The sequence below is a fragment of the Opisthocomus hoazin genome, chromosome 2 (genome assembly GCF_030867145.1).
Source record: "Opisthocomus hoazin isolate bOpiHoa1 chromosome 2, bOpiHoa1.hap1, whole genome shotgun sequence".
NCBI lineage: Eukaryota > Metazoa > Chordata > Aves > Opisthocomiformes > Opisthocomidae > Opisthocomus > Opisthocomus hoazin.
Window position 1 is genome coordinate 31,107,970 of NC_134415.1, and position 27,141 is coordinate 31,135,110.

At 48.0% G+C, this 27,141-nt stretch overlaps 1 protein-coding gene across 1 annotated transcript; it reads right to left on the reverse strand.

Annotated features, from left to right (window-relative positions):
• Positions 1 to 26,854, reverse strand: DUSP10 (dual specificity phosphatase 10). The gene is made up of 4 exons (XM_075413041.1): positions 26,744 to 26,854; positions 24,376 to 25,221; positions 5,710 to 6,087; positions 1 to 2,293 (listed from the first exon to the last, which is right to left on the reverse strand). The coding sequence occupies exons 2-4, from the start codon at positions 25,175 to 25,177 to the stop codon at positions 2,028 to 2,030; spliced, it is 1,446 nt and encodes a 481-aa protein (XP_075269156.1). The 5' UTR covers positions 25,178 to 25,221; positions 26,744 to 26,854; the 3' UTR covers positions 1 to 2,027.
• Positions 26,855 to 27,141: the final 287 nt, after the last annotated feature.

Below are 27,141 nucleotides of genomic sequence, written 5' to 3' on the forward strand. Positions count from 1 at the left end.
TTCCAGTAGAAAAATAATTTAATAAAGGGATAAGTTTCAAGAAAATATCTGTATAGTAACAACATTTTAAGTAAAATGTCCACAAAAATATACATGTCTAATGTGATTACATGTAAGTTTTCTGACAGATCCTGTTTTAAACTTGGTTCAGTCCATCCAAGTTTTCATCTAGGAAAAAACCTTCACTACTACCAGGCTTCCTGGGATGTATCAGTTTGCACAACAGAATCACACGAGAAATGCTTTCTATCTCTTTTTAGACTCATACAAATAAACTTCAGAGTTGGCAACAGTCCAGAAGAAATCAGGTTATACCATATAATTTTAAAAAAATTAAATACAAACAAAAAACGCAAAGGTCAGCCACCTAAGGGACACTGCCAGGCAGAAACATCAGCCCTACAATACACACCACACTTAACACAGCTGGAAAAGGAGGGGGATGAAGGAATGATGGGCAAGAGAGAGGTGAAAATCCCAGGAGGAGGATTCCCAGGAATCGTGGAACTTCTAAAGGAGTAGGGAGGCCAGGGAACTGCTACAGGGAGGCCAGGGAAAAGCACACAAGAGACCAACGTATTTCTAGAAACCGGACAATTTCGTAACATAGAAGTTAAGCTAATTGCAGGAAGATGATTTCTTTATTTTCCAAACGGCTACTGAGTTGTAGAAGTAACAGGCCTGCCCGCAACAATAGTGCTAATTCAGCTGAACAGCTCCAAAACTGATGTACTTCCAGGAGAGAAAAATCCGGTTACAGAAACTGAAAGATGCAAGAGTACAGCAGAAAATAAAGATAAAGAAAGCGTGTTCCACCAACAGAGGACAGGAAGAAAACACTGAAGAGGAGATGCCAAACAAGAGATGCAGGTTTTGTGAAAGGGGGATGCACACTGCAACAAAAAAAACAAAACAAAAAGAACAGAACAAAAACCCATCCCATGGAGAAAAAAGGGAAAATTGCTAAAGAAATAAAAGGACACACATTTTCCAAAAGATGTTTTGTTTTATAATCAAATTTTTTTTTTTACATAGACAACTGAAACACACCAATATTCTGTGCGAAAAATATTTTTAAATAAACTTTGCTCGTTCTCGATTTTTTTGTACATTCTGATATACATATGTAACAAGGTTTATGGCACTGTAACCAGAATCAAAATCATATAAAGGAACGAAATAATTGCTCTCATTTATCCTTTCTGAACCAAGCCAGCTGCCATTGCACTATTAGACTTTAAAAATTATTATCTTATTATTAGTGGGCAGCCAACTCTAATTGGTTTGAACACTCAAAACAAACCTCAAATTATTATTGCACAAGAAGCCAGTGAAGGCATATGGCACAGAATGATCAAAGTCCCTTACTGTTAAAACCTTACACCCCAAAAATAGAAAAATAGAACTGGAACATGAAACACGCCACAAACTTTTTTTTTTACCCCTTCTTTAGTTTGCGTCAGGAGCGTGAAAAGTGCCTTGCAGCCTTTTTAAGCTGCTCCGGTCTCCTTGGCATTGGTGAGCGTTTAGCTAAGTTATCTTTAGCAAAGCCTTTGCAGAACGAAGGCCCTTATGTTTCAGGGAGGTTTTTTTCCTGCTTCGTTTCGTCTGTTTGTGTTTCACTGTCAACTTAGGTTTCTTCAGTCTATGAACCTGCACAGACTACTTAGCCACAAACTCTACAAGTAGCTGGAGAGGAGGGAAAAAAATAAAAAGAAAAAAAAGCCCAATATTTCTTCTTCTTCTTCTTCTTTTGGATTTTAAGAAGTACTCCTTTTGCTCTGAAGCCACCCTGCTCTGCCAGCATCTGGGAAGGAAATTACAACAGCATCCCAAACACGGCGAAGTTCTTGGATCTTTTAAAAACCTTTCCTTACCAAAAAAAAAGGTTTTTATTCACAAAAAAGTTTACCACAAAACCCCCCTTGAAAGCTAAAAAGAAAACCCCACAACCCACCCATCACTACCCCAAATCAGGTGAAGAATAGGTTAACCCTTTCATCGGCCGCCTCCTCGCAGCTTCATCATCACACGACAGTCTCTACGCCGATCAACTTTGGTGTGAGGATTCGTGGCGTAACACCATTGTTTAGATCTTCTTCGAACTCCAGTAACTGCCCCATAAAGTTAAGGTTAGGGGAAATGATTGGTCTTTTGCCTTTTACAAATTTATAGGCATCCGTCATGGTCATGCGTGTGTGTTTCATTAAGTACGCGATAACTATGGTGGCAGATCGGGAGACACCAGCCTGGCAGTGGATGAGGAGACCTTTCCCACACTGATGAGCTTCCTCTGGAAACAAGAAAGACAGAAGAAATTAAGATTTTTGCCAGTTTGCAAATTAGAAAAAGCTCAGTGCAATTAAAGAGTAATTTAATGTGAAAAATCCCTTTATTTGACTACAAGCACAGCAGCATCTCCTCCCCTTTCCCTCCAGTCCATCTTTCTTTGGGGTTTCAGAGTTACCAAATGTGAAACACACAGGCCAGTCTAGCAATGAAAATCCTCACAGTCGCTTTAATCTCTTTATTAGACAAACTGCACATCAAGAGACACTGCTGCACTGCTCACATGCTGCTAGGGAGCATTTATTTAGGAGGTCAAGGCCCACGATGAGGCAGCTCGGGCTCCACCTCTGTTGCAACACTGCTGCGTTCCATTGGCATCTTAAGCTCATTGTCTTCCAAAGCAAGATACCACCTTTCCAAAAAACAGCTATTTTCAGATTCAACTCACAACAGCACATCTGTTCCAAAGCCCTACTCTTTGAGGCTTTCACAAGGCTGTTCTGGAAACAAGATTCAATGGGGCACTCTGCTGTGGTTTCTCTGCAAAAGCATGAGCTGGATCCAATTTATACCTCAGCAGGACTTCAGCTGTAAGAGACCTCAAGTTCCGACTCCTCACTTGCTGCGTATCAATCTTTGTCTGTTTTGACTTGGTCACCTTCAATGGTGTGAAAGGGTGATTTGCCGTCCCTGTCACTAGGTGATTCGAGTGCAGCATCTCATTCTGCTGAACGCTACCCCTCCAGAGCTGCTCACTGGGAGCGGTGGGGTAAGGATGCGGTGGGGTGGGAGGGAAACACCACCACACACACTCACAATCACCACTAAGATACATCACTTAGAGGGATGCAATCTAGGCAGGATTTAGGGAGGACAGAGCCCCTAGAGCCATATGCCAACAGGACACGAGAAAGAGAAAAGTCAGTACCACACCATCCTCATCTCCCACAGCTTCCTTTAAAGCAGGAGATAAAACTTCCAGGATGTGACACTCCAATCTATTTCTTTTGTTTTAATCCGCCACAGGAGCACAAATCTCATTTGCAAGTTTTGGCATGAATCCAACCCCACCAAGAGCATGGTTCGTCCCACCCCCCGTGTTCAACCTGTATTGCGAAAGCATAAATGAAACCAACTTCCCTCTAGACATTTTTGACAGTTAGTATTTCAGAAAGCTGAAACTCTCTAATGCATTTTGACACACTTTCCCAGAGACCTTTTGATGATTTAACTTCCTATGGCTTTAGTCTTAGCTAAACCTGGGTTTGGTTGTGGTTTTTTCAAGACATATTTAAAGAAACATAGGCCAACGATCTGCTGTTTAAACATTTCCAGATCTTCTCAAATGCAATTCAAAGTTCATCCTGAGGAAGGGAAAGCTTTGACTATTTACTTCCCCACATGACAATTTGCTATGGAGAAAAACTCTCAATGGAGAAATAATTTGTTTATTAAAAATAAAGACAGACCCTCAAGCTGTAATTATTAAAAAGGAAAGTAAAATGGGTTTTGAAACACTTTCTAAGCCTTATCAGAGCAAGGCTGCTTTCTCTGCCCTTGGTAAGGTCATCAGCCAAAGAGTATCTTTTAGTGGTTTTGAGAGCTCTAATCCTGCAGTTCATAGGGATGCTGGGTGCAAGAGTCTCCCTCCAACCCCAAAAGCACCTCAGAGCTTTACCGTTTCTTTATGCAAGCTTAGCCTATTGCATCTCCCCATCTTGTCAAATTCAACATTTAAGGTTTTACTGGATCTCTTGATGCAGCTTTTCTTCCCAAAGGATCAAAGTGAAGTCCCCTCTCCCCGACCTCAGACAGAGCTTTCCCTTCGCCTTCCCATGTACATAGTAATCAGCCATCTGGGGAGCTGACAGCATTACTTGGTAGAGCCAGGGTAGGGTTAGAAACACTAGGGAAAATCTGGTTTTAAGTATTTCCTTCGGTCCTCTACACTGGAGAGGACAAGCCCAAGGGCTCCTGGTAGAAGCTCTCAGTGGTGAGACTCAAGCTTTAATGCTGCACTCCATCTGAACCGCAGCACAAGCAGCGATTTGCCTGTTCACCTTCACTAAAGTAGCAGGGCTACAGACTGCGTGCATCGGTGCACGATGACCCCCTGCCAACTGAAACACAGCCAGTTCAGGCTGAAGAGCCATCTCATTCAGAGCAGCAAACCCCTGCCTTACCCAGGCAGACAGCAGGGGCACATGGGCTCAGAAGAATACGCCGAGCTGGACCTCCTGCCCCAGGACCCAGTTCCACAACTGGGGCCCAACCCTTGCTGATCAGGCCAAGAGCACCCCACAGAGCCAGGCCTGAGTTTCAGAGGGCTGTGTACCCACACCCAGACTCAACGGCCATAAACACTGACTGTCTGAGGGCAGGGATAAAGACAGCTCTGCACCCATTCAGCAAGTCCACCTAAGCTGCGTCGCAGCACAGAAGCAAGTTTCCATTGTCTCATCCTCCACTAACAAGCCTGAAGTACTTAAAGTGAGACAAGCCCAGCCTCAGCACAAGAAAAGAGAGTTATACACCAGGGGTTCCGCCTGCCCCTGGCATATTTCTGAAAGCCTCTCAGGACACGTACTTGTGCTGGAGAAGCACAAGCGACATTCATCATGCTGTGAAAGGCACTGCAAGGAGCTGTGCCCACACAGAGGGGCAAGGGAAGGTCCTCAAAAGCTTTCCGTATCCTGTGCTGATGCCCTCACTGACCAGCCCTGATGAAAGAGACCACCAGGCTTTAGCCTAGATGACCAAGCAGAGCTGAACACACCCCTAAACTTGGCTGAGGGTTTCACTGTGTGGATTAGAGAGAAGTTCAGAGCAACATGGGTAATGTTGCCGGGTCATTTCTTCAGCAGCCTCCCCAATGTCAGAGCGCGCTGCATGTCTGTGGCAAACACTCACACAGCCTGCAGGGTTTTGAGACTTATTAATACAAGTTTTCATCACCATTTGCTCATCCACATATACACTCTGAAGCTATAAATCTAATAGTAGAACAAGTGAAGGGTGAAAGTTTGTCAGTTTTCTCATGAAATTAAGTCAGCAGAGACTCAGCCATCATTAAAAATAGTTACTATCAAAAATTGGCTGGAAGCCACTGTGGAAACTAGGAATGTGAAGGAATTCGGAAGAGGGGGTGACAAAAATTCTCAGTTTTGTGGAGTTTCCTGAATTTTGAGGCCTGGAGGTTGGCATCACTATCAATGGATAAAATTGTAGCCCCAGGCTACTTAACTGGATACGCCAGAGATGAGAATGAGTAGAAACATGAGGTGCTCAGCATTTCTGACAACCTGAACAAAAGTACATACGGCCTTACACAGCCTTCAGGGCAACTAGCAAAGCACAAAATTCACTCCAGATTCTTATAACAGGTAAAAAAACAGAAGCATTCCAGTCAAAGGTAATTACCAATGAACTCAAAAGCCTCTTCAAAATACTGCCTGAGATTCTGCTTGTTGCTGTCAGTGGCCGGGAGCCGCTTGTAGTTGAACATGCCCTTCTCATAATGGTACAGGGGCAGGTGGGTGGTGACGTTGATCACATAGCCTATGTTCATCCTCTGCATTTTCTCCAAGTCCTGAGCATCGTGCTCATTTCCGAGGAAGAGGAAGGGCAGGATAGGGGTGAGCTCAGCATTCTCGATGTCCGGCGTGGTGGGGATGGACTGAGGTAGTGTGGGGGGCACGGCAGACGCGCCGCCCCCTCCTCCTCCCTCCGGGCACTCTTGCAGCTGGAGGGAGTTATCGCAGAGGTTTTCGTGGTTCTGCTTGAAACCGCTGAGTCCTCCTGGGAAGAGAGACCAAGCAGATACTTAGGTTAGACACCCCGAGGTCAGCGATGCTTTGGACCCACCTTTCTTCAGGGCACACACTGGGGCCACCAAGACTGGAGCTGGCTCTGTTGTCCCCAACACCACTGTCACAGTGACTGATGTTGGGCATGGCCGCCAGCGGCAAGGGTGACAGCGGCACGCATTGTCCTCCCCTCCAGAAGGCTGACGGTGCCAAGGAACAGGCTCGAAGACAAACACGCCTCTGTGTGACATTCGTGCGCTGGGGCTGCCTCACCTACGAGCCAGCAAAGGTAGGGAGGAAGGCAAAAGGCATTTTTCCAAGAAGGAAAGCATCTCCAAAACTACAAGCAAATGGGCTACCAGCACACAAAAGCAGGGCAGCGAGCCAGCTGGGACAGGCTTTTAGCTTTACCTGCCCACGGCAGATTTACCTGCCGGGAGCAGCCCTGCATGGCATCGCCCATCCAAGAGCCCCACGGAGGGGTGGGAGCCATGCATGCCGGCATTGCTCCGGGGAACTGTACGTACACGTCTGTGCAGCCGAACAAAAGAAAACTGCTCCTTGTAACCTAACAGCGACTGGGGTGCTCGGTTATGGGGCAAACAGCTCTCCTTTTTCTGTCCCGGTTGCCTGAAAATATCTAGCAGGAGTTATTTTTAGGACATTAATATGGATTGGGAAATGGATCTGAGGGAGGAGGGAGAAGTCACTTTTTTTGGCTTGTGCCTCCCCTGGCTCTATTGCACATCTTACTGGCTTTTTCAAGCAGCATTTTCCCCCCGTTTTTTTTTTTTTTTTTTTAATTTTTCCAGGAGGGCAGCTCCGCAGAACTGGAGCAAGAAAAGCAGACCTTCTTTCTACACCTCATTCAGCAATTACATCAGCCCCAGGCTCCCCACCTGCCCGGTTTCCATAGCGATTACACAAAGCACACAATGACATCAGCTGGCATGACATCAGCTCTTTGAGCGCAAACAATACAAGAAGAACTACTTTGTGTAAGGCCTTTGGTAGGCGGCGGCGTTCCTGAGAGCCGCTGATGTAATGCTAACAGGTGGCTCCTCCAAAAGAAAAAAGCGGAAAGAGAAGTGCAGCGATATATCCCCCCGCCTTGCCCGCAGAAGCGCACGTTTCTGTTGTACCAGGACACTTGGAGCCACGCACCGCACCGAGATGGGCCAAGTGTTCAGACTCAATTGCACTTTGTCAAATGCAAGCCAAAAAAAACCCCAGGAGGGGGGAGAGTGACACTGAAGTTACTAGAAAGAGCTACACTAGCCAAAATAAATGCTGAATGTCACCATCCCAATAATGTTATTTTTAAAAAAGAAAAAAAGAGGTTATTTTTCTTTTTCATGGTCTTCCACAGTGATTTAGAAAAGGAAGACTTTTAAAACAGAGCAAAACACACCATCCCACAGGTACCGGATCAGACACACCAAAGGGCTTCGATGCCTATTGCATCAAGCGCTGCAACTCCAAACCTCCACACGGCTGACCACAGCATGGGACCCATCCAGGGACCACCTCAGTGCCTTATACTGCACTCGACGGGCATGAGGCACCCAGACTAGGTTACATCCATGCGAGTCCCTCTAATACAAGTGCCCTTTGTAATGTCCAGAATTGTCCTTCACATGCTAGTAGTAGCTGATTTTCCCAGAAATCCTTGAATTGCCCACAAAACATTTGCCCCACCTCAAAAGCATGCTTGTCTTCAGCTGTTTCTGCTGCTTGCAGGACACAGAGCAAACAGATCGGCTTTAAAGACCACTGCTCACAAAGTTGTTACAACAGTGGAGCAGGACAGAAGGAAGAGCAAGGACAAACATCTGAGCTCATCTGCCAACTGCATCACCTGGCTTTGACAGGGTCCGAGAAGTCTTCTCAATCCACCAAGAAAACAAACAAGACTACGGTCCTCAAGCTGAAGATGTCTGCAGTCTTATCCAAACCAACAATCCCAGCCTAGAGTTTGGGCTACAGGCTAAGCCCTAACCCACATTCCCGCCCTCCTGCATAGGCAAGCAACCCATGCACCTTAAGTACTGCTGTTTAAACAATAACCAGAGCATGTCAGAATTCTCAAGAAAATCCCTGAAAAATAAGTTGCTTCAGAGCCAATGCTCATTTTTCACCTCTCCTGCAGCCTTCTGGGAGTAAGCAGCCATAGGTGGAGGTAGGATCCCATTGCTTTGTCACTCAGGTGTGGACACACTGACGGCGTGGCACACACCATCCTGCTTCACCAGCCACCTTGTAAGATATAGCAGAGCTGGACAGTCTAGAGCAAGCTCTTTCCTACCCACCTACATCCCGCTTTTGGGGCCTCTGCCTGTCCTGTCGGCCAGACGACACTATCACTCCTGTTACCAATTCTTCCTCAGTGTGAGCTTCGGTCCAGCAGATGAGAACAGGGAGAAGAAGACAAAAGACCATTACATTGTGCACAGCTCCTCTTATCACTGTACCCAGAAGAGATCAAGAGGTGTAGGGCAATCGCTACCACTCCAGCAGGAGCATCAGGCCAAGGGATGGGAAAGCAACCCCAAACACACGACGTGGAAGACGTCCAAACAAGTGGGGTAGCCAAACACATCATAGCTTCACTCACAATTTCTTTCCTGACATTCGCCAGTGAAAAGGTCACCTTTCCTAATTTCAGTCCACATCCTCCCCCTCCTTGTTCTCTTCCCTCCTGCAGGTAGGGAGTTAAAAAGTCAGTTCAAGCAATATTTAACATACCATACCCAAGCAACTCTCAGAGCAAATGTCTCTGAAACAACACGTTACTGGGATGAGCATTACTAACCTGAACTGGCTCAGACACACAAGCAAGGAAGGACTGGACAAGAACACTGGTACCCAGAAAGGATGCAGCTAGATGCAGTCACAGAGGTAATCTGAACTCCAACGCCAACAGTAGGAGCTTAGCTTGGATCGGCACTGCCACACGGGTCATGCAGGTCCCAAACCAGGATCCAGACACCTCATGAGTGCTGTTCCCTAAATCCACCCTCACCATACACAAACCTTGCTCCTAGCTGATTTACGAGGCACTAGTACAATTTAAGTGGAGGTCACACATGCATAATGCTCAGGTTTTCTAAAGTTTGAGACTGCTTCTAGAAAAGGTCCAACCAAAGTCCATTATGACCAGTCAGAAGGAATCAAAAAGGGATGGACTTCCCACAGGAAGGTAAATAAAATGTACAGGGTACTCAAATGCACCTGTATTCCTTTGTCAAGCAGCTGCTACTTCAGCATTTAAAGTCTTCGTGCAGTGAAGGAGAGGAGACGGGAGAGAAGAGGCCATACCTGGAAAGGAGGTCGTCATATAGCTACTGCAAGCCTGGTCTAAGAGTTGATTCATTAAACTCAGCAAGTACCAAGACCTACCACTGCTACTGACAGTAGCAACTCCAGACCACGAGAAAGCTCAAGGCATGGATGCAGAGACTCCACTCATGGTTGTAACAGAAGCTGTTTTGTGGTTGAAGCTGCTCAAGCCTTTCCAAACCTGGGGCGTGAAGGAAGTGTTCCAGTAGGCAGTAACAGGGAGTGTGGAGGAGAAGCACGACCTGGCAGAAGCCTCCCACTAGCACAACAAGTAAGCTGCATTTTAAAAGCAGCTTTTCAGCTGTTATTTGCAATATGCAAGAAGCCTTCATCACACAGAGGCAGCCTAAGCAGAGAGGCAACATAACATATCCTCCAGGAAAGACCATTAGCATGCACAGCAGTGCAGTTTGAACAACAGCCATGAAGCCCAGACTCAGCTGCGTAGCCACCTCCAGCGGCAAACCAAAACGCCAGCAGCTAGATGAGCCACCAGTGTCCACTTCTACAGAACGCCATGCTTGTAACCTGTCTCTTCTAGCTTTAAACATACCGCATAGTTTTAATAACCAAAGTACGGCAAAAGCCCGACCCGCCCAGCCAGTCTGATGCAGCCCACACATGGATGCGGATTACAAACCAAGTGCTTTTGTGCACACTCTGCTCCAAAACAGCTGCTGGGCAAGCTTTCAGGGGGGAACTGAACCTACCCAAATCCCAATGAAGACGGACACACAAGGATGCTCAGTACACTAAGGAACCCGAAGTATTTCTTCCATAAGGAAGTGAATCAACGAAGCAGTACCCTTGACCGCAGTTGGCCTTGCCCACTATCTAGTGGAACACAACAGAAGACCGAGGGCTCTTGCTCACCGCTGATGCCAAGAGGCAGATATTTTTGCAGTTATGACTGCATGACACCTTCCAGCATCCTGCCCTGCCAGAACAGCCAGTGAGCAACAGACTTTGGATAGTCCAAGACCTCAAAACTTTTAGGAAGTCTCAAGTCAGCACTGTACGTGCTCCAGCTACTCATTCTTGTTTGTTCAAGTTCTTTGCAACCATCTGCCCATAAACATCTCGCTTAATGCTCCTAAAAAAAAAAAAAAAAAAAAAAATCACTCACTGAGCAGTGCCTGGGCAGCAGCTGCGCACAGGTTTCCCAGCTCCAAAGCCATCCAGTAGTCTGGGGCTTGCACCAACACTACGGGGCCAGGTGAGCAGCTAAGCAGGAGCCAGCGCAGCTCTGAACAAATAAAAGACGAGCAGCATGGTGCTTGCTTAAAAATCATGTCAAACATGGGATCTGTCATTTGCCATCAGAGGGAGCAAATATGATGCAAAACAGGCACAAAAGGTATGGCAGAAACGAGGCAGCCAGCTTTTACAAGAGACCATGACCTTGCAATAGAAACAATCATCTTCAAAGACAGCAAGAAAAATGAACCTTATCGCACGCATTTTATATAAGTGACTTTTTTTTAAGAGAAGATAGAGAATTAAAGTACAAGGAGTACAGTAACACCTGCCCTCCATCTCTGCGTCTTCTTTGGCACCTCCTTCAACCACCACTGCTGCTCTGTGACTATATACCAACTAGGCTGTGAGCTCACAGTATGCTTAGGTAGATTTGCAATATGTTTCCTCTCTGCAAACAGGCCCTCACCCCACAGCAAAGGGAGTAAGTGACCTTGTTCCCCCTATAGCGAGAGCTTAGGGAGGCAGTTACTGTGAACTACCCCCATCATAAAGCAATACCTTTGCGTTACCTCATCGGCGTGGCCATACTTTGTTCTGAGCGTGGCAGGTACTGGGTGTTCCTGCTACCATTACAAACAAGAACATATTTTTATACATGACAGACTGCAGATGCGGGATCCACATTTAGACAGAACACGTGGTCCCGGGAGACAAACAGACCTTTTATACAGCTTTCAAAGCTGTCCAAGCGGATTTCTGGATCTGTTCATCCTCAATTACAATACCACAAAGCCATCCCAGAAAAAATAAAACCAGCACACACATGCACAACAAGAGCAGAAATCCCAGGAGGCCGTGAAGTATCAGCGGAAGAGATGGTGGGTCTGTAACTTCCCCTGCTCTCGAGTTGCTGGGTTCTCATGGGGGCAGCAGCGGAAAATTCAGCGATCACAGGGTTCTGGCCACGAAAAGCTTCACTCGCTCAGGAACGAAGCCAAGTTTTAACACCCACTCAGCACGTGCCCTGTCAGTACCGACACAGCAAACTGAGCCCCTGTAGCTGCATCTGAGAGTGTTTAAGGTCAAAATGTTACAGCTATCATTCAGGGCACAGGACAGAGATATTCAGACAATTGGTGTCTATCTGTTTAAGATGACGCTTTGAATTTGTGCAAGTACAGCCTGTTCCTTTAAACCTGTGACCTCATTTATTTACATTACTGCAGAAAAGCACTGCCAGAAGCAACAGCTGATGACAGTCTCATGTATTTTTCCACTAAGACAACAATTAAACTGCTCCTGTGTTATTAATGAACAGACGACTTTGTGTCAAGTGGATTCAAAGTGCAGGATGTCTCAAGATTAAGCAAACCTGACTCTGGCATGTAAAAATAGAGGCCAGGTACTGCTCACTGCTTCATCCACCCAGTACTGTACCCCTTCCCCACCTGGAAAGGAGGGTCAGGGCCCAGGGGCCACCCTGGTGCCGTGCCACCAGCAGTGCCTGGACGTCCTGCTGCAGGGCGGCACGCTGGTGCTCAGGGTACAGTCCCCACTGGCTTCCAGCAAGTAGATGGCATGACTTTGCTTGTGCTGACCATTCACGCGACAGGTTTACCGAGGGCAAAAGCTGGCTGAGCTTATTTGGAGGCAGCGGTTGTCCCCAGGTCGCAGGTCTATGGTAGGAGCGCTCTCCCACACAAAGGGAAACAGCAAGCTCCAGCACAGAGGCACTCCAATGGACACCACTCCCCATCTAACACAGGTTTGCTTTCAGCAGCAAATCCATCACAGCTTGCTTGCTTCCACCAAGGGAAGAAAAAAAAAGGAGCTGTAAAGGTTGAAGCAGAATTCAGCCAGTACAGGCCAAATCCACTCCTAGGATTTGGGCAACCACCCAGACCATTCCTTCACACCACCAACTAACACAGCCATGTCTGCAGAAGTTTATGGCTGTGCACAAAGGATCTTGTATCTGCGCCATAACCAAACCAAAGGCCCACTACCTTACCTCCAACCCCATGAGATGATATGGAAAGAGTAAAAGCAGAAGAAAAAAGCACCTAACTCTCCATATTTCTCCGGCAGTACTCTCTTAGCCTCAAGCAAGGGTAGGTCTACCAGGCACCAAAGGCACTAGCAGGGAGGGCACAGAGTCACTGGGGGTGCACCTGTAGAGCATGACAACTAAAACCACCTCACAGTGGAAGATCTAGCCATCATGCTTTCCCACAGCCATTGCTAACACCATTTTAGCCATAGCAAAGACAGTTCATGGTGCATGCTGCGGATCATCCACTGTTCATCCTGAGGTACTGAAAGAAGGGATGCCCAAATTCCCTAAGCATGACAGCCCATTTCCTTGTCTGTGCAGGGCTCTGCTTCCTGTGGTGAAGAACTGTGCTTCCCACACCTCTTCTAGAGCAATGGGGCTAATCCAAGCAGGTCATTGTAGGAGCATTCCTACTCTCCAAGACAGATGTCCTCCTCCGCACCACAGCTGCTGCTGAGCAGCACTCAGGGCTTGCCCCTGCTGCTGTAGAAAGTTCGACATGGTTGAAAGTAATGTATCTGGCTCACACAGCGGAAAGCTGAGATGAGAAGGACAACTCCCTTCTGTCAAAAGGGGTGGGGACCTATCAAACCACACTCACCTAAGTGACAAAGAAATTGCTCCTTTTGTTTCAAAGAAATTGTGGTTTGGTTGTTTTCATTTGGTTGTTTTAAAAACACTGGAGAGAGATTTATGCAAGGTCAAGGCCACAACAGAGGGAAGCCCACGCTTCTGCAGTACATGACAACCACAGTGACACCAGGACTGCTTTACACATTACCATTCCTGCTGTTAAAGCAAGGGGGAAACAAAAAGAAATCCATCCTTTTACAGCCCATGTATCCACATTTACCTCAGCAACTCACACTGTCCCTCCTTTTCAAAATCAAAGACATAACTGAAGACTGTTCTATGGCTACCAGCAAGTAGAAGTGGTCTGACTTTCTGGTCCTTCGAGGGTATTTCTCACCTGTCCACAGGAGGTTCAAAAGACCCATCACAGGGTTTCTTTCCCTGTCACCCACATGGCATTCAGCATCAGCCTTGCTGCAATAGATTAAGCTTTAAACAAACATTAAAAAGTAAACATAGTTCACAAAGAACAGCTTCCACCTTGATAAACTCAATCTAATCTGGTCTCTCCCTCTAATCGAGCTGCCAATGGCACTTCAAAAACAGGCAAAACCCTGCATTCCACAGAACTTGCAAGGTCAGGTTTTTTCCATGTGGGAACTATCCCGAGAGGTTGGTTTGTACACAAACTCTGGCCTAGAGGAGTTACAAGCACATCCTTGACACAACAGCTTTGAGGTCCCTTTAAAGGTCAAGAGTGTGACACTGGATAAAGAGGAAAGGTTTCCCCTCAGCATCAAGGCACATGCACATGCATTTGCATGTTATTTCTAATTTCATCTCGCTACAACTCATGCCCCTTGCCACAGCACATCCTCTCCCACTGGCCTTCGCAGTTCCCAGTCTCATCTGATTTTGTTTTGTACTTTGACAGCAGACACAGTGCGGAGGAACACATCCAGGGAGTCAGGAGAGAGGTGACCGAAAGCCCAGCTCCACTCAGCTTCTGCTGCCTCGCCACCACCTGCCCTCAACCACCTTGTCACCCCCAATGCCTACCACGCCACAGCACGTCACGCCACAGCACGTCACTCAGTTCTTTTACCATCAGCTCTCATCCCTTCGCTCTTCTTCTGAGGACCACTAGATCATCCAATTAGAAACAAACAATATTATTTTTTACTTCCGTCTGCCACGAGGGAACCTTTCCTGGGATTTCAGTTTGGGATTTTTTCTTTGGTCTTAGTTTTTCCTCAGACCCTAAGTTTTGGACAAATCCCACACACCCCTTGCCTACCTTACTTGCCAGGTTTTCCAAGAGATGCCACTAACTTCTGGACTAACCACCAGCCTGTCCAGAAGCCGCTGTGAATACTTCTGAACCACATCTCTGAATTCAAGACAGTGGTTCCAGCTTGTAACTGGAAATCCCCCTATACTGAGTGAGTGCAGAGTCTGCCCTTTTGAAAGAAAAAAAAAAAAAAATATTCACAGGAAAATAAAGCACATGACAGCATCCTTCAAAGCGCTGATTTATCCTCTGGGAGCAGTCAGGAAGGTGAAAGAGGAGAAGGCTTGCTCTCAATTTCAGTACAAGGATTAAGCTATACAATAATGTAATTAGGAACAAGACAAGAAACCCCACACCCCAAACACACTATGGTGACGATTCTGCAGCAACAGACAAGGATTTGACTTATCCTCCCCAGAGGGCAAGCATTTATAGCAGAAACTCAAAATTAGACACATTATAACTTCTCATAGCAAAAGTATGCATTCCCGTGGGGCTGTAGGCTAACATGAAGTCCAATTAAATAATCACTGGAAATGTCAGCATAAACCCTGAAGGAATACATACTTCTACTGTGAAATGCTCCCACTGGAAATCATATTAACAAAAGGTCATCAAGAAACGCTACAGCTACGTACAAAGAAGGGAGGGGAAGTGAGGGGGGAGGGAACAGAAACTATTTTAATGCAGTAAAGATACCACAAATGGTTTTATATTGACAAAGAGCTATGAGTCCATTTTCACAGACAGAGGTAACGCAGCCCAGATTTACCCAAAACACCCGGTTTGGTTTGTTTTTTAAACCTATCACCAACTCTCTCCCTGCCCATCACCACGTGCATCCCTGAAGCAACGGTCCCGCTTGGTCTGGCAACAGCCAGCAGCCAGTGTGACGGCAGAGTGATCTGCGAGCGTAACGCCGAGGGCTTCAGCTCAGCACATCTGAAGAGGCAGAAGGGTCCCGGCACTGTGTCAGACATCTGTAATCCCAGCTGCGCAGGAGTGGACATTTCTGTTTAATTTGCATGTTTCAGAGAACACTGACATTTTGGTGGTTCAGCCATCCATTCACTCACTTCACCCTTTTAAGGGCAACCTCTTCAGAACAGCTTCTTTCTAATGACAGGGCAGGCTGCTTTGTTTCTCCCAAAGCTGAACACAGGCTCTTTTCCTGCCCAAACCACTGCTCCTCCACATCAGAAACACCAGCAACATTTGTATTAATATGAAAGGAAAATAGGGTGCTGATACACCTCACCAGCATTTGGGACTGCAGTCTGTTCCTGCAGGATCTAAACTCCCTTTTGAAGTTAAGAGTTTCTGTCCTTTTAGCTTGAAATAGTAATATGTGGCTCTGATTTGACACTTTGCAATGAAGTATTTCAAAGCACATGAAAACAACCCAGAGAAAGTGAAGGGTGCTGTCTTGAAACATCCCAGTGACAGACTGGCCAAAAATAAAAGCAGCAAACTACTGGAACCAGCACCATGCTGCCACACTGCCACAAACTTCAGGGCCAGCCCTGCCAGCACTTAAATCCCGATCCTAATGGTCAGGGAGGCAAGGGTAGACCCTAAAGACCCCAAAGGGCAAGAGAAAGTTGACCCAGTTTGCATCCATATACTCCAGAGTCAAGAGATAAAAAAAAAACCCTCCCCTAGTTACAGAATCCAGGCTAAACAGCAATCAAACAAGGAATCCCTTCAGCCAGATCAAAACCAATCTGTGTCTCCTTGTCTCCACAGGTGAGTTAACACCAACATTTCCCAGGAAGCACAAATACTGCGTGATCCCTCAACAGAGATGTCACGCTGCCTTACAGGACTAACACAAACACCTATGAACCCAAGATTAACCTCATGTTAAACAACCACATTAAGTGGTTTTGTACCTAGAATATACCCACAAATTCTAAGCGGCTGCAAAAAGCTCATTCTTAGTTTCCGTCAACGGAAGAGACGAACTCCTACTATCTTAGGACAGGCCAAGAAGAATTAGAGCCCATCACCAACACAGTACAGAACAACTGCTGTAACAGGAGCTTTTGCTTTAAAACATTATTGCTCAGCTGCTCAATACCACATTTTGGCATAATAAACTGGAGACAACCAGTTGCAAGTTATCTTTTCTCCAAATCTCTGAGCTACTGTAAAAAAAAAATATATATGATAAGTCATGTGTGGACAAGGATAAACATTTGTTCTTCTTTTTATTACCTTTAATTAGAAGCAGTTGTTCTCTGCTGCAGCAAATCAAGTGGGAATTAACCCAGGCACACTGTAGGCTTTCTAAAGCTAGAGTATAATAAAAAGAGTTGGAACCAACATGTTCACATCACAATTATGATTTTAATTCATTTTTTCCAACTTCTTCCTTCAAAGCCATTATCTTTGAAACGGAGCGATGCACACATGCAAAGCAGCATCTAACCCCAGTGGGAGCAGTGGCTCCCAAACCCACCCACCCACTAAGTGCATCCATGTCCCCCCAGCAGAAGGTGATGACAGATTTATAGTCACCCTGACTGGGCAAGCCTCAGACCCCTCCGGTGGGGACTGCCCAGTGCGGGGACTCATGAGCTGGCTGGACCCCAGCCAAGGGACCCGAGTGTGTAGTTGAGCTGGACAAGGCTAGCGTTGTGCCAGGCGGCAGCAATCAGAAGCTCGTTCCTTCAGGACAAGAGGGACTAGGTGGCACCCAGACCTACAAGGTTCCAGTTGCTCCTCACCGACTTGCTGGCTCAGGTCTCTCTGAACACGCTCCCCTGGGACATGCTCGTAGGGACACCACTAAACAAGTGCCAGGAGACCATGAGCTTGTGCCCCTTCTGGACCTTGGTCTCCTTGCTGGATGTGAGCTTTCCTTTGGAAAAGAGGTAGTCTGCTCGCGCAAGCAAAGGAAGACATGAAAGCGAACCTTGAGTTTTTAAAACAAACAAAAAAAACAACCCTAGAGGCAAATCAGAGCCTACAGTTTATCACTTTAGCAAAGACATACTGTCAAGGGAGGAGGGGGTGCTTGCAATCCCCTCTCCAGCTTTCTGGAACAGGCAGCTGCGGTGTTCTAGGGTACCACTCACTGTGTCAGTGGATGAAGCTGGGTAAGCCACGCTCAACACCGACGGCAACAAGAGAGATGAGCTCAGCACTACAAACAGTGCAGAAAACAGGAAAAAAAACCCAGACAGATCAAAATAACTTGTCCAAGGCCTCACAGCAAGGCTGTTGTATGTGCTTAGTCAGAGTGGGAGAATGACCATTGCAGGCCTTGGCCAGAGCTCCCCTGGGCCCAAGACTGTCCTGCTATCTAGGCACAGAGTTATCCCTCTAACCAGACTGCCCCTTTTCTGCACCACATGGAACAGAATACTTCTCCCGTATTCCCCCTCCTCTCCTTCAAGCCCTAAAATGCTGCTGTACAGGTCCAGAACCAAGCCAGAGACCACCTTCTGGAGGTATATCAGCTCCTGAGGAACGCACATCTTTCAGAGCATGTGAAAACACACCAAAACCAACCTCCAGTGGGCTGAGATGCTTCCAGACATGAAGTTGCCTTAATCATAGATGTTAACTGAAGCAAAGAGTTTCCTGTACTAAAATGTCAGAAGGCACTAATAAAAACCCGAACTTGCAGTTTCACTGCCGAAAGTATTGGAGCACAGAGCATCAATCAGCCACCCCACACAGAAGCCATGAGCACCCCAGGACTTTTCAGCTGCAGAAATAACCCTGCCAAACCCCTCCATGCCTCCTGCTCACAGCAGCTCCCCATTGTACATCCACACAGGGTGCAGTGGGGGGCACAGCCAGGAGTGGTGGCCAACCCTAAAGGCACTGGTGCACACGTGAGCTTTACCCCCATAACCCCCAACATCCATTGGATCAAGACCAGGTGAAAGGCAGCCATCTGAAAGACTTGCTAGCAGAGCAAGTGCAATGCTCCAGGCAAACAACTGCTTGCGACAATTCAGGTCAGCCTTGTGATTTCTGCAGCCAGCACTCTCCCAGGCCCACCAAAGACTTCCCAAAAGCACCATGCATAACCTTATCTTATGCGCAAAGGGACAATGCATTAGGTCATCTTCATAGATTACCATAATCTATTTCTTTAAACAGCGTAACTTCTATAGCCCTGCGAGCCCATGCTGAATATTTGAGAAATATTTCTCTCCTGGTTGGCTAGTGAACATGCAGAACAGACAAATGTTAAGACTGTGTGCATGCTGCTCCTATTTATGGCATTTCTTCACTTCAGTGTTGCTTGCATAAATAAAAGACTAATTATAATGTGGCTTTTCACAGAACACAGGGTCATAGCCTAAAGACAAGTGGCTGGTCCTCCACTTCAAATGCATGTTAAAGCCAAGGTAGCTCACTAAAAACTTTAGTGCTCCTAAGCATAGTAAAAACATTGGTTGCTGCTTCAGAAGGAAAACAACTCATGCACAGATCCTAAAAAAAGGTCTGTCTGTATTAGTTAACATCCAGACACCACTCAGACCTCAAATGCAGCTACTCTTCCACCCTGCGCCTCTCAACAAGGCTGTGCTCACCTTAAGAGTAGAAAGCCAGAAGACACACCAGCAAGCAACTGTATGAAGATTTTACTAGTAAAGTGTCTCACCTCTACAGTCAGGGCAGCTCATGAGGCAATTAGCTAACTATAAGCCAACATTCAAATAACAAACTGAAGCACAGGAAGTTCTGTCTGAACATGAGGAAGAACTTCTTCCCTCAGGGTGACGGAGCACTGGAACAGGCTGCCCAGGGAGGTTGTGGAGTCTCCTTCTCTGGAGATATTAAAGACCCGCCTGGACGCAGTCCTCTGCAGCCTGCTGTAGGTGACCCTGCTTCGGCAGAAGGGTTGGACTAGATGACCCACAGAGGTCCCTTCCAACCCCTACCATTCTGTGATTCACCCACCAGGAACATTGCAGGGGATGTCTCCCAAGTTTAAACAGAACTGGAGACAGGTTTGTGGTTTTTTTTTCCCTTTACAACCATCAGAGATCTTTGCCTAACACAACAGTTTGCTTGTTGACTCTTAGTTTGGTTTCCACAGGTATGGGAAGCTGGAGAGCTTAAAATAAAAAGTCCTTCCTGTTCCTCTCTTTCCAAGGCAGTGTCATTGCTCTTACCCCCTCCAAGGACAGTTCAAATGTCACAGGCACTGTGCAAGGCAGCACTTTGAACACTCAGATCCCATCATCTGGGAAGAAGTGCTACACTTCCCATTACTGTTGAATGGGCAAAGTTTGGAGGTACCCTCCTCTGCGGAAGCATCCCCTCCAAGTACTGAAAAACAGCGTGGTCTCCAGCCTCCCTGTTGTCCCAGTTTACCTACATGCAAGAGGTACAGACACACATAACCAATTTTCAAGTGTTACGGCCAGTAAGTTTAGCTGTTCCAGTGCAGAAAGAGATACTTCTCCAAGCTCTAGCAATCAGTCTGAAAATGGAACGCGAAAACTCAGCCCTAATAGAGCCAGCAGAACTTCCCCCCCCCAGTGACTGATGGGGCCAGATTTCCTCTACAGCACAGAGTGAACACACTTCAGTTTTAAACACATTAGATCTTTCATATGCATTACTTAACTCTTAAAAATACACATTTCCCTATTACAACCATGACCTAATAATTCTTAAGTGGGAGATCTCTGGTGAAAGTAAGTGCCAGGCACGTGTTTTGTTAGTCAGCTGGATTTGTTGACCATTGCGTCAAGTTTTACTCTCAAATACCCTCGAGCAGTGTAATCCAATTAGGGCTTAAAGCAACATTGGCATTGTTAAATTACATAATTAATAATAATTAATAAGGTTTTTGCAACAGATTATGACCAGTTCAGGTATTGCAACAGCAGCTAATAACAGTATTTTACACAAACACGAGACAACATAAAACAGGTACTTATTCCTTCTCTAGGTGTCTCAGTCCCTCTGTAGTTGTTTCAGCTTCGCCGATATGTGGTAAGAGATCTGAAGGTATTCTTAGACCATGCCAGAAAGCATGAAGTGGTTTGCTGGCAGGTCTTATACTTGCAGCTATAATGAGAGCAAGTCGCTTGGTTTGTTTCGCTGTTAGATTAGCAACGAGAAGACTGAAAGCCAGAGCATAAATAAACTCCTCAGACCAGGAACAAGAACAGAGAAGCAACCAGTTGTTATCACCACCAGCTGGTTCCTCCCCATCCCCCTTGCAGCAGTCCAGCCATCAGTTTACAGCACGGGGGGGAGGGATTATTCACCAAATTACATTTTGCACCTCTGCTTCTGAATTTGGTGTTCCCCTGCAGTCAGGCAGGGAAGCCTTTAACAACTAAAGACAAGACTTCAGCAGGTTCATAATGCTCCCACTGCTGGGGCTGGAAGGCAGAGGAGGAAGGGCAGGATGAAGGCAATACCGCAAGACACTAGCTAGGGAGACAAGGGCAACTTCTCTTGTGTTAAAAGCTGTTGAAATGTGTTGGCACAGATGCTTCCACATTTCATCATCTTTAATTTGTAGATTTAATTTAACTTGGAAAAGAGACACTCAACTCCAAATCTAAACGTTTCATTCTGGGTAAAATAATACTCATCATCTGAATGCAAACGAATCCCCCACTTCCCATTCTTAGGTCCCGGCAGCAAACTCCAGCACACAGAACCCCAAGATGCCAGGCCACTTTTGCTACAAGCTGAGGCGCTCAGGGAAGGCAGAGGCACCTCGCGGTTGGGTTTGCTGGAGAGAAAGGGGCATAACCCTGCCAAGGAGGGCCAGGGGTGCTCCGCCGCACTCTACCTCCCCAAATTCAGCAACAGCTTTGCCACTGGCCTCCAGCAGAAGGGGCTGGGCTCACTTCACTGGTTCTTCCTCCTCTTCTTCCCCACGCTCAGAGAAAAAAAAAAAAAAAAAAAAAGCAGGCATCCACAAAAAGGGAGGCCTTTAGGTTTCAGTAAGCATGCAATACCATGGTCCAGTAGGAAGGTGCATGGGTGCAGAGGGAAATGTGACTTCTTCCTATTTCATATACAAACAGACCGAGCAGCAGTTCAGCCCTGACAGCTTAGGCTGCTAGAGCCCGTGTAGCAGCACTACTACTAAATACATGATTTTTTTTTTCTTTCTGTTAAAACAGGGGGGTTGTGCCTGTCTCAAGTGCCAGTGTGCCTTGTGAACAAAGAAATAAGCAAACCTTTGCTTCTAAAGAGCTTAAATCAAAATTATGCAAATGTTACATTTATGACAAAAGCATTCCATGCTAAAGGAAGTGGCAAAGTCACAGATAAGAAGGGAGGAACAGAGGCCTTAAAATCCCCCCCATACTACAGCATACTTAAAATCCCAGTGCTCTCCTGTCACAGTGCTAGTTTATATATTGGTCTGCCACATCAAAAATAAATCAGGCCACCTCTTTTTAACTTGAGCCTAATACGGTGCCCCATACACACATTTATCTATAGATCACAGCCTGGCCTTCGGTAACAGCACAGAGTTTCTCTGCTGCTTAAAGACTCAGGCACCCAAAACCCAAGCGCACACAGGGCCACGTTGCTACCCCGGTGTGCTGTAAGCCAAAACTGTAACTCAACCCTCAGCTTTGCCGATCGAATTCGCCCCACAACATGACACCGCACCACAAAAACGGCAACGGGGCCACAGGCTGACAGGCAGCACCAAACATGGAGAAGGTGGCACCGGATCAGGGGGACATTAACTTGGACAGCCAGGCTAGCAACCAGTGTTTGCAAACACAACACGGGGGATCAGATGGGCCGGCAATAAATTAGGACCGGATTGCAGCAAGCAAGAGAAATAGCTCGAAATAAGAAACGGAGGCAAAGAGGGCTCCCCTAGTTTCATTTTGGTGCCTCAACCCAGGGGCATGCACACCCCAGCACCCCAGCTGCTGAAGCATGATGGAAAAAACACTATCTGACAAGCGAAACTAAGTAACAAGCACTTCCAGCACGACTCCTCTGGCTCGGAAGCTTAACCACAGCCTTCCTAAATGCTGCTTTATTCTACGCTCCACGACATTCACCCCAGTTCAAGCCCCACTTCAAAGGTGGGGATGGGAGTTAAAGTGATGGGGGAGAGCTCCTTGCTACACACTTCCCCAGCAAGGTCTGCTCTGTCCCAGCCAGTTACTACACCCAAAAAGCAAATGATTTGGGCTTCTCCCATCTTCTAGCATGCTTCCAGATCTGTTGGCAGAACACCTTGGGGAGGGGGATTTCTGCTGGGCAGGTCTTGGAGGCAAATGCTAACATTTCTCAGTGGCTGAAAACCAAAAGTGGCCCAAGCAATCCTGCAAGCACTCAGTTAAACCCAGCAGCCAGCACTGGAAGGTGGGAGAGGGGGCTGCGCACAGGACCCAACAGCTCGGTGCTGCCCAGCTGCAGCTCTGTGGCTCCACCTCAGCCAGGGCCTCTTATCTCAGGTACTGAAGAACTGCTAGCTTGAGATCCGCAGGAGCTTCAGTGTTTTCAGAGAAACACAGAGGACAGACACCTTCAGCATCCCACTTTTCTAAGGATAGGAAGGCTTGCAATCTACAACCATACATCTAGTTGTAAGGGCTGTTGAACAGAATGACTACTGCCAGAAACACAGGACTTCAACGATAACCTCACTCTGCAAAGCACGTCCTTTCCCTTTTTTATAGATGAAGGGCACCATCACAACTTGATAGATTCAATAAAAGCATACTGGGAACCTGTAGCAACTATCAAAGTAAACCCAGCACAACCATACACTTGCCGGTAGCAAGGAGGAAGTTCAGCACAATTTTAAGCTTCCACAAGATGCACACAGAGGAGTATCCCACAGTACCCTTAGCTCCTACAGAGCTCTGAAACTAAGCAGAGGAAAAGGGATAAACTATCAGCCCAATTCATTTACCTGCCACATTATGCAGGTTAGAAGTAGTAAGCTGTACAGAAAAATTAAGTCAATTAAATACACACATTATGAGCTAAGCAACAAATCCTTCCACAGTTTCTCATGGCCACAGCCAGTCTCTGCCAACCATGCCTCAATGGCATAACACCCAGGGGAAAGGAGATTCAATCTAGAGGGCAGCATTGTTATAAATAGGAGCTCCAGAATCAAATGAAGAAAGGGAAGTGTCCTTGGATGCTGCCTTAATCGGTGGGGCTCATTTACCCCAGAGCATTAAGGTATAGACCAAACATCACATTAAAACAGAAGCCTTTACAGGAAAGCCTTATACATATATAAGCATGCATACATGTAAGCAACACTTTCAGATCACTTTTTAGATGAAATATCTCCCTCCGTCCATTATTCCGACCCCAGTCCACCAAACAAGGCTTGACTGCTCCTCAAGTTTTGCTGACTGGCCCATGATGCAATGCCTTGGACCAAGAGGCCTCCTTCATCTTTCCTCCTCCCTTCTTCTACTTTCCATTCTACTGCCCATCTCCAGCACCTATGAGTTCAGTTTTATAGGGACTAAAAAAAGGCTGCCAAGTAAAGGTCAGTCTGACAAGCTAAAAGAGAAGTATACCCTCCTGGACCTCTGCCCTTTGGACTATAAATACCCAGAGTAAGCACTGGTGGAAATTCTTTGTCTGCACAGACAGACACCAGGAAGCGCATTTCCTCCTCCTTCGAGTTCCCACCCTCTCCACTACTCAAAGAAAAGCAAGCATCTCCCCACTATGTTCATGGAAGGCATCTGCTTTGCCATTGGTGACTCAGGGCACACAGGCCTTCCTAGAAATAAACAAAGGCTTTGAAAGTTCAACCATCAGCGAGGCAGGATACATGCACCACAAAGCGAACCATGAGATTACACATGGGCAAAGCGGAGGATTACCTTTTAGGACTAGGGGTTCCTTGCCTTCTCTCTTGAGCGACTCCAGCACTATGTGGAGCGGCTGGGAAGGCATTACTCTGCTTGGCTCATTGGTATTCTCATCATAAACTATGATTTCTTTGGAAAAGATCCTCTTGAAGGAGTCCTTGCCTTCCCGGCAGGAGATCAAGTCCAAGACAGTGATCTTGCCCTGCTGAAGCCTCCTCCGGCTGATCTTGTCGGAACAGTTAATGTGGACAGCCCCTTGAATGTGGCTCTTATTATACTCCATGAATGGCCTGCAGTCAATGATGACAGGCCCTTGGTTCTGTTGGTGGCTCTTGCTGCATTTGGTCATCTTCTTCGCCAGATCATTGGGGTAAATGATTTTGATGCTAGCGAGTTGCTTGGTGGTGCCCGAGACCGGGCTCCCCACTCCACCCAGGGAGCTCAAGCTGCCGGTGTTCTCATTGCTGTTGACCATTTGGTTGGCAGGGCAGGCAGTGGAGGCTCCGGCGCTGGCGCTGCTGGTGCTCGCTTGAGTTTGGGCCTGAGTGTCCTTGTCGTATGTTGCCACAGTGCAGCAACTGGCACTGCTGCATCCACAACTCAGGGAGCGTGCAGAGCCGTTAGATGAGGGCATATACGTGAGATTAGCAGTCTTTAGGGACACGACAGCTGCGCCGAGCAGACTGGAGTGGCTCTCACCGGCGGAAGAGGCAGATTCAAGATAGCTAGAGTCTAAACAAAGGTTGAGATCCTGAGGTCTCACCGGCCTCGAAAGTGCCACTACTACCCTGTCGTCTAAAGGAGATGGAGGCATGAGGAGGCTGAGCACTAGCAAGTTAAGAAGAACTCAAGATCATCCTGCAAAAGAAAAAAGGGAGGGGGAGCGGGAAGAAGAAAAAGGTGATGAAAACAGATGATGAAGTCGCATAAGCCTATAGATACAGCAACCTGCTTTGCCAACACCCATTAGCCATGGGTAACAACCTAACAACCCCTTCTGCCAGTTATCAGATCACAGTAGCTGCTAAAAAACCTCTTCCAATCCCCCATGAAATACTTCAGCTATCTGCACATGGCATGCAGAATACACGCGACTAGCCCGGACTGTGCAGCTACACCCAGGAGCAGGCATTTGTCTACATGCAGATGGTGCCGAGCTATTCTGAAACCCCAGGCTGGAAGGCACGCCACTGATAACGAGAGAGGCACCTTCTCTCGTTCCCACTGCTTACAGCAAGGGAAACGACGACTGGGGCCGATGCTGCTACTGGGAGGAACACGCCGGAGCTGAACGCGTCAGTGGCGATCTGCAACTTCTCCAGCAAGCTAGAATAAAATCAGCTTGCGAAAAAATTCTCCGAGACTGTTACAAACTTGAACACATAAAGCTACACAGAAAATGGGAAAATTAGGTTCTGGAGCTCTTTACAAAGAGTAAGAGCGTGCCTCACGGTTCCGTCCCCCATCGGAAAGGTCAGTCCAGCCCCCGAGAAGCCCCCAGCCCCAGGAGCTGCTGTTCTCCAGCAGTCCCAGAGCAGCAGCTCCCTCCTGCCCAGCACGTTTCACACCTTCTAGAAAGCGGGGTCCCCCGCGCCCCAGCCAAGGTCGCGGCCTGCCCACCCTTCACCTTGCCATTTGCCAAGGGGCAGCACACAGGATCAGAACCCCCCCTTCCCACTCGGGAAACAAGGAGAACAAGGCAACCTCAGAAAGCCCAGGCAGTGCCTCCTCTTCCCAGGCAACTGTCGGAGCAGCCGCGGCTCTCGCTGGAAAACTCAACCCAACAGCAACTTCACGAACTCCGCCACCCCCCACACCCCCCCACAAGCTCCCAGCGCCGGCCGGCCCGCCCCCCGCCCAGCCTGCCACCGGGCCCGCGGGTGCCCCGTCCCCAAGAGCAGGGCCCTCTCCCGGGGGACGCTCCCGGCCCCGCGACAGCCACCGGGGCAAAACCGCGGGCACCGCCGGGCAGGGGGCGAGTGACGGCGGGGGTCCCGGAGCCGGGCCCACCCGGGAGCTTCTCCACCCCACTCTCCTTCCCCGTCCCCGCCCTTTCCGCTGCTTAGAAAAAAGCAGAAACCAGCCCCGAGCGCCTTCGTCCTATGCAATTAAAAAAATGTAAAATTAAATTAAATAAAAGAAAGAGATCACCCAGCTCCTCCAGCCGGGGGGAACACGAAAAACACAAAGCAGAAGAGAAGTGAGAAACCGAAGTTTTACCCCGAGCGCAGGGACGCGGGGCCGCCGCCGCCACCCACGCGGTGCGGTGAGCCGGGCCGGAGCTCGCCGCCGCGGCAGCGCTGCCCGGGCTCCCGCAGTCCCCGGCCCCGCGTCCCTGGCAGGGGTCGGCAGCCGCCCCCGCTCCGCTCCCCGCACTCACCGGCGCGGCGCGCTCCGGCCCGGTACGTCACGGCCCCGCGCGGCCGCCGCTGTGTCTCGAGCCCGCTGCCCCGCGCGCCTGCCGCCCCGCGTCCCGCACGCCGCCCGCACCATCCTCGTTACTTTCTCTTTTGCTACCGCGTAAATGTACGGCTCGGAGCGGGCGGGGCGGGAGGCGACGGGCGGCCCCGCCGGCCAATGGCGGCGCGGCGGAGGGCCGAGGGGCGGGGCCGGAGGCGCGGCCGGCCCGCCGGGCGACGGGGCGGTGATGTCATCGGCAGCCAATGGGGAGGGAGCCGCGCCGGCCCGCGCCCCGGGGCACCAGCTGCCGGCCGGGCCGCGCGCCCCCTGAGGATAGCGCCCCCCGCAGGACGGGGTGCGCGCCCGCAGCCCAGGGTC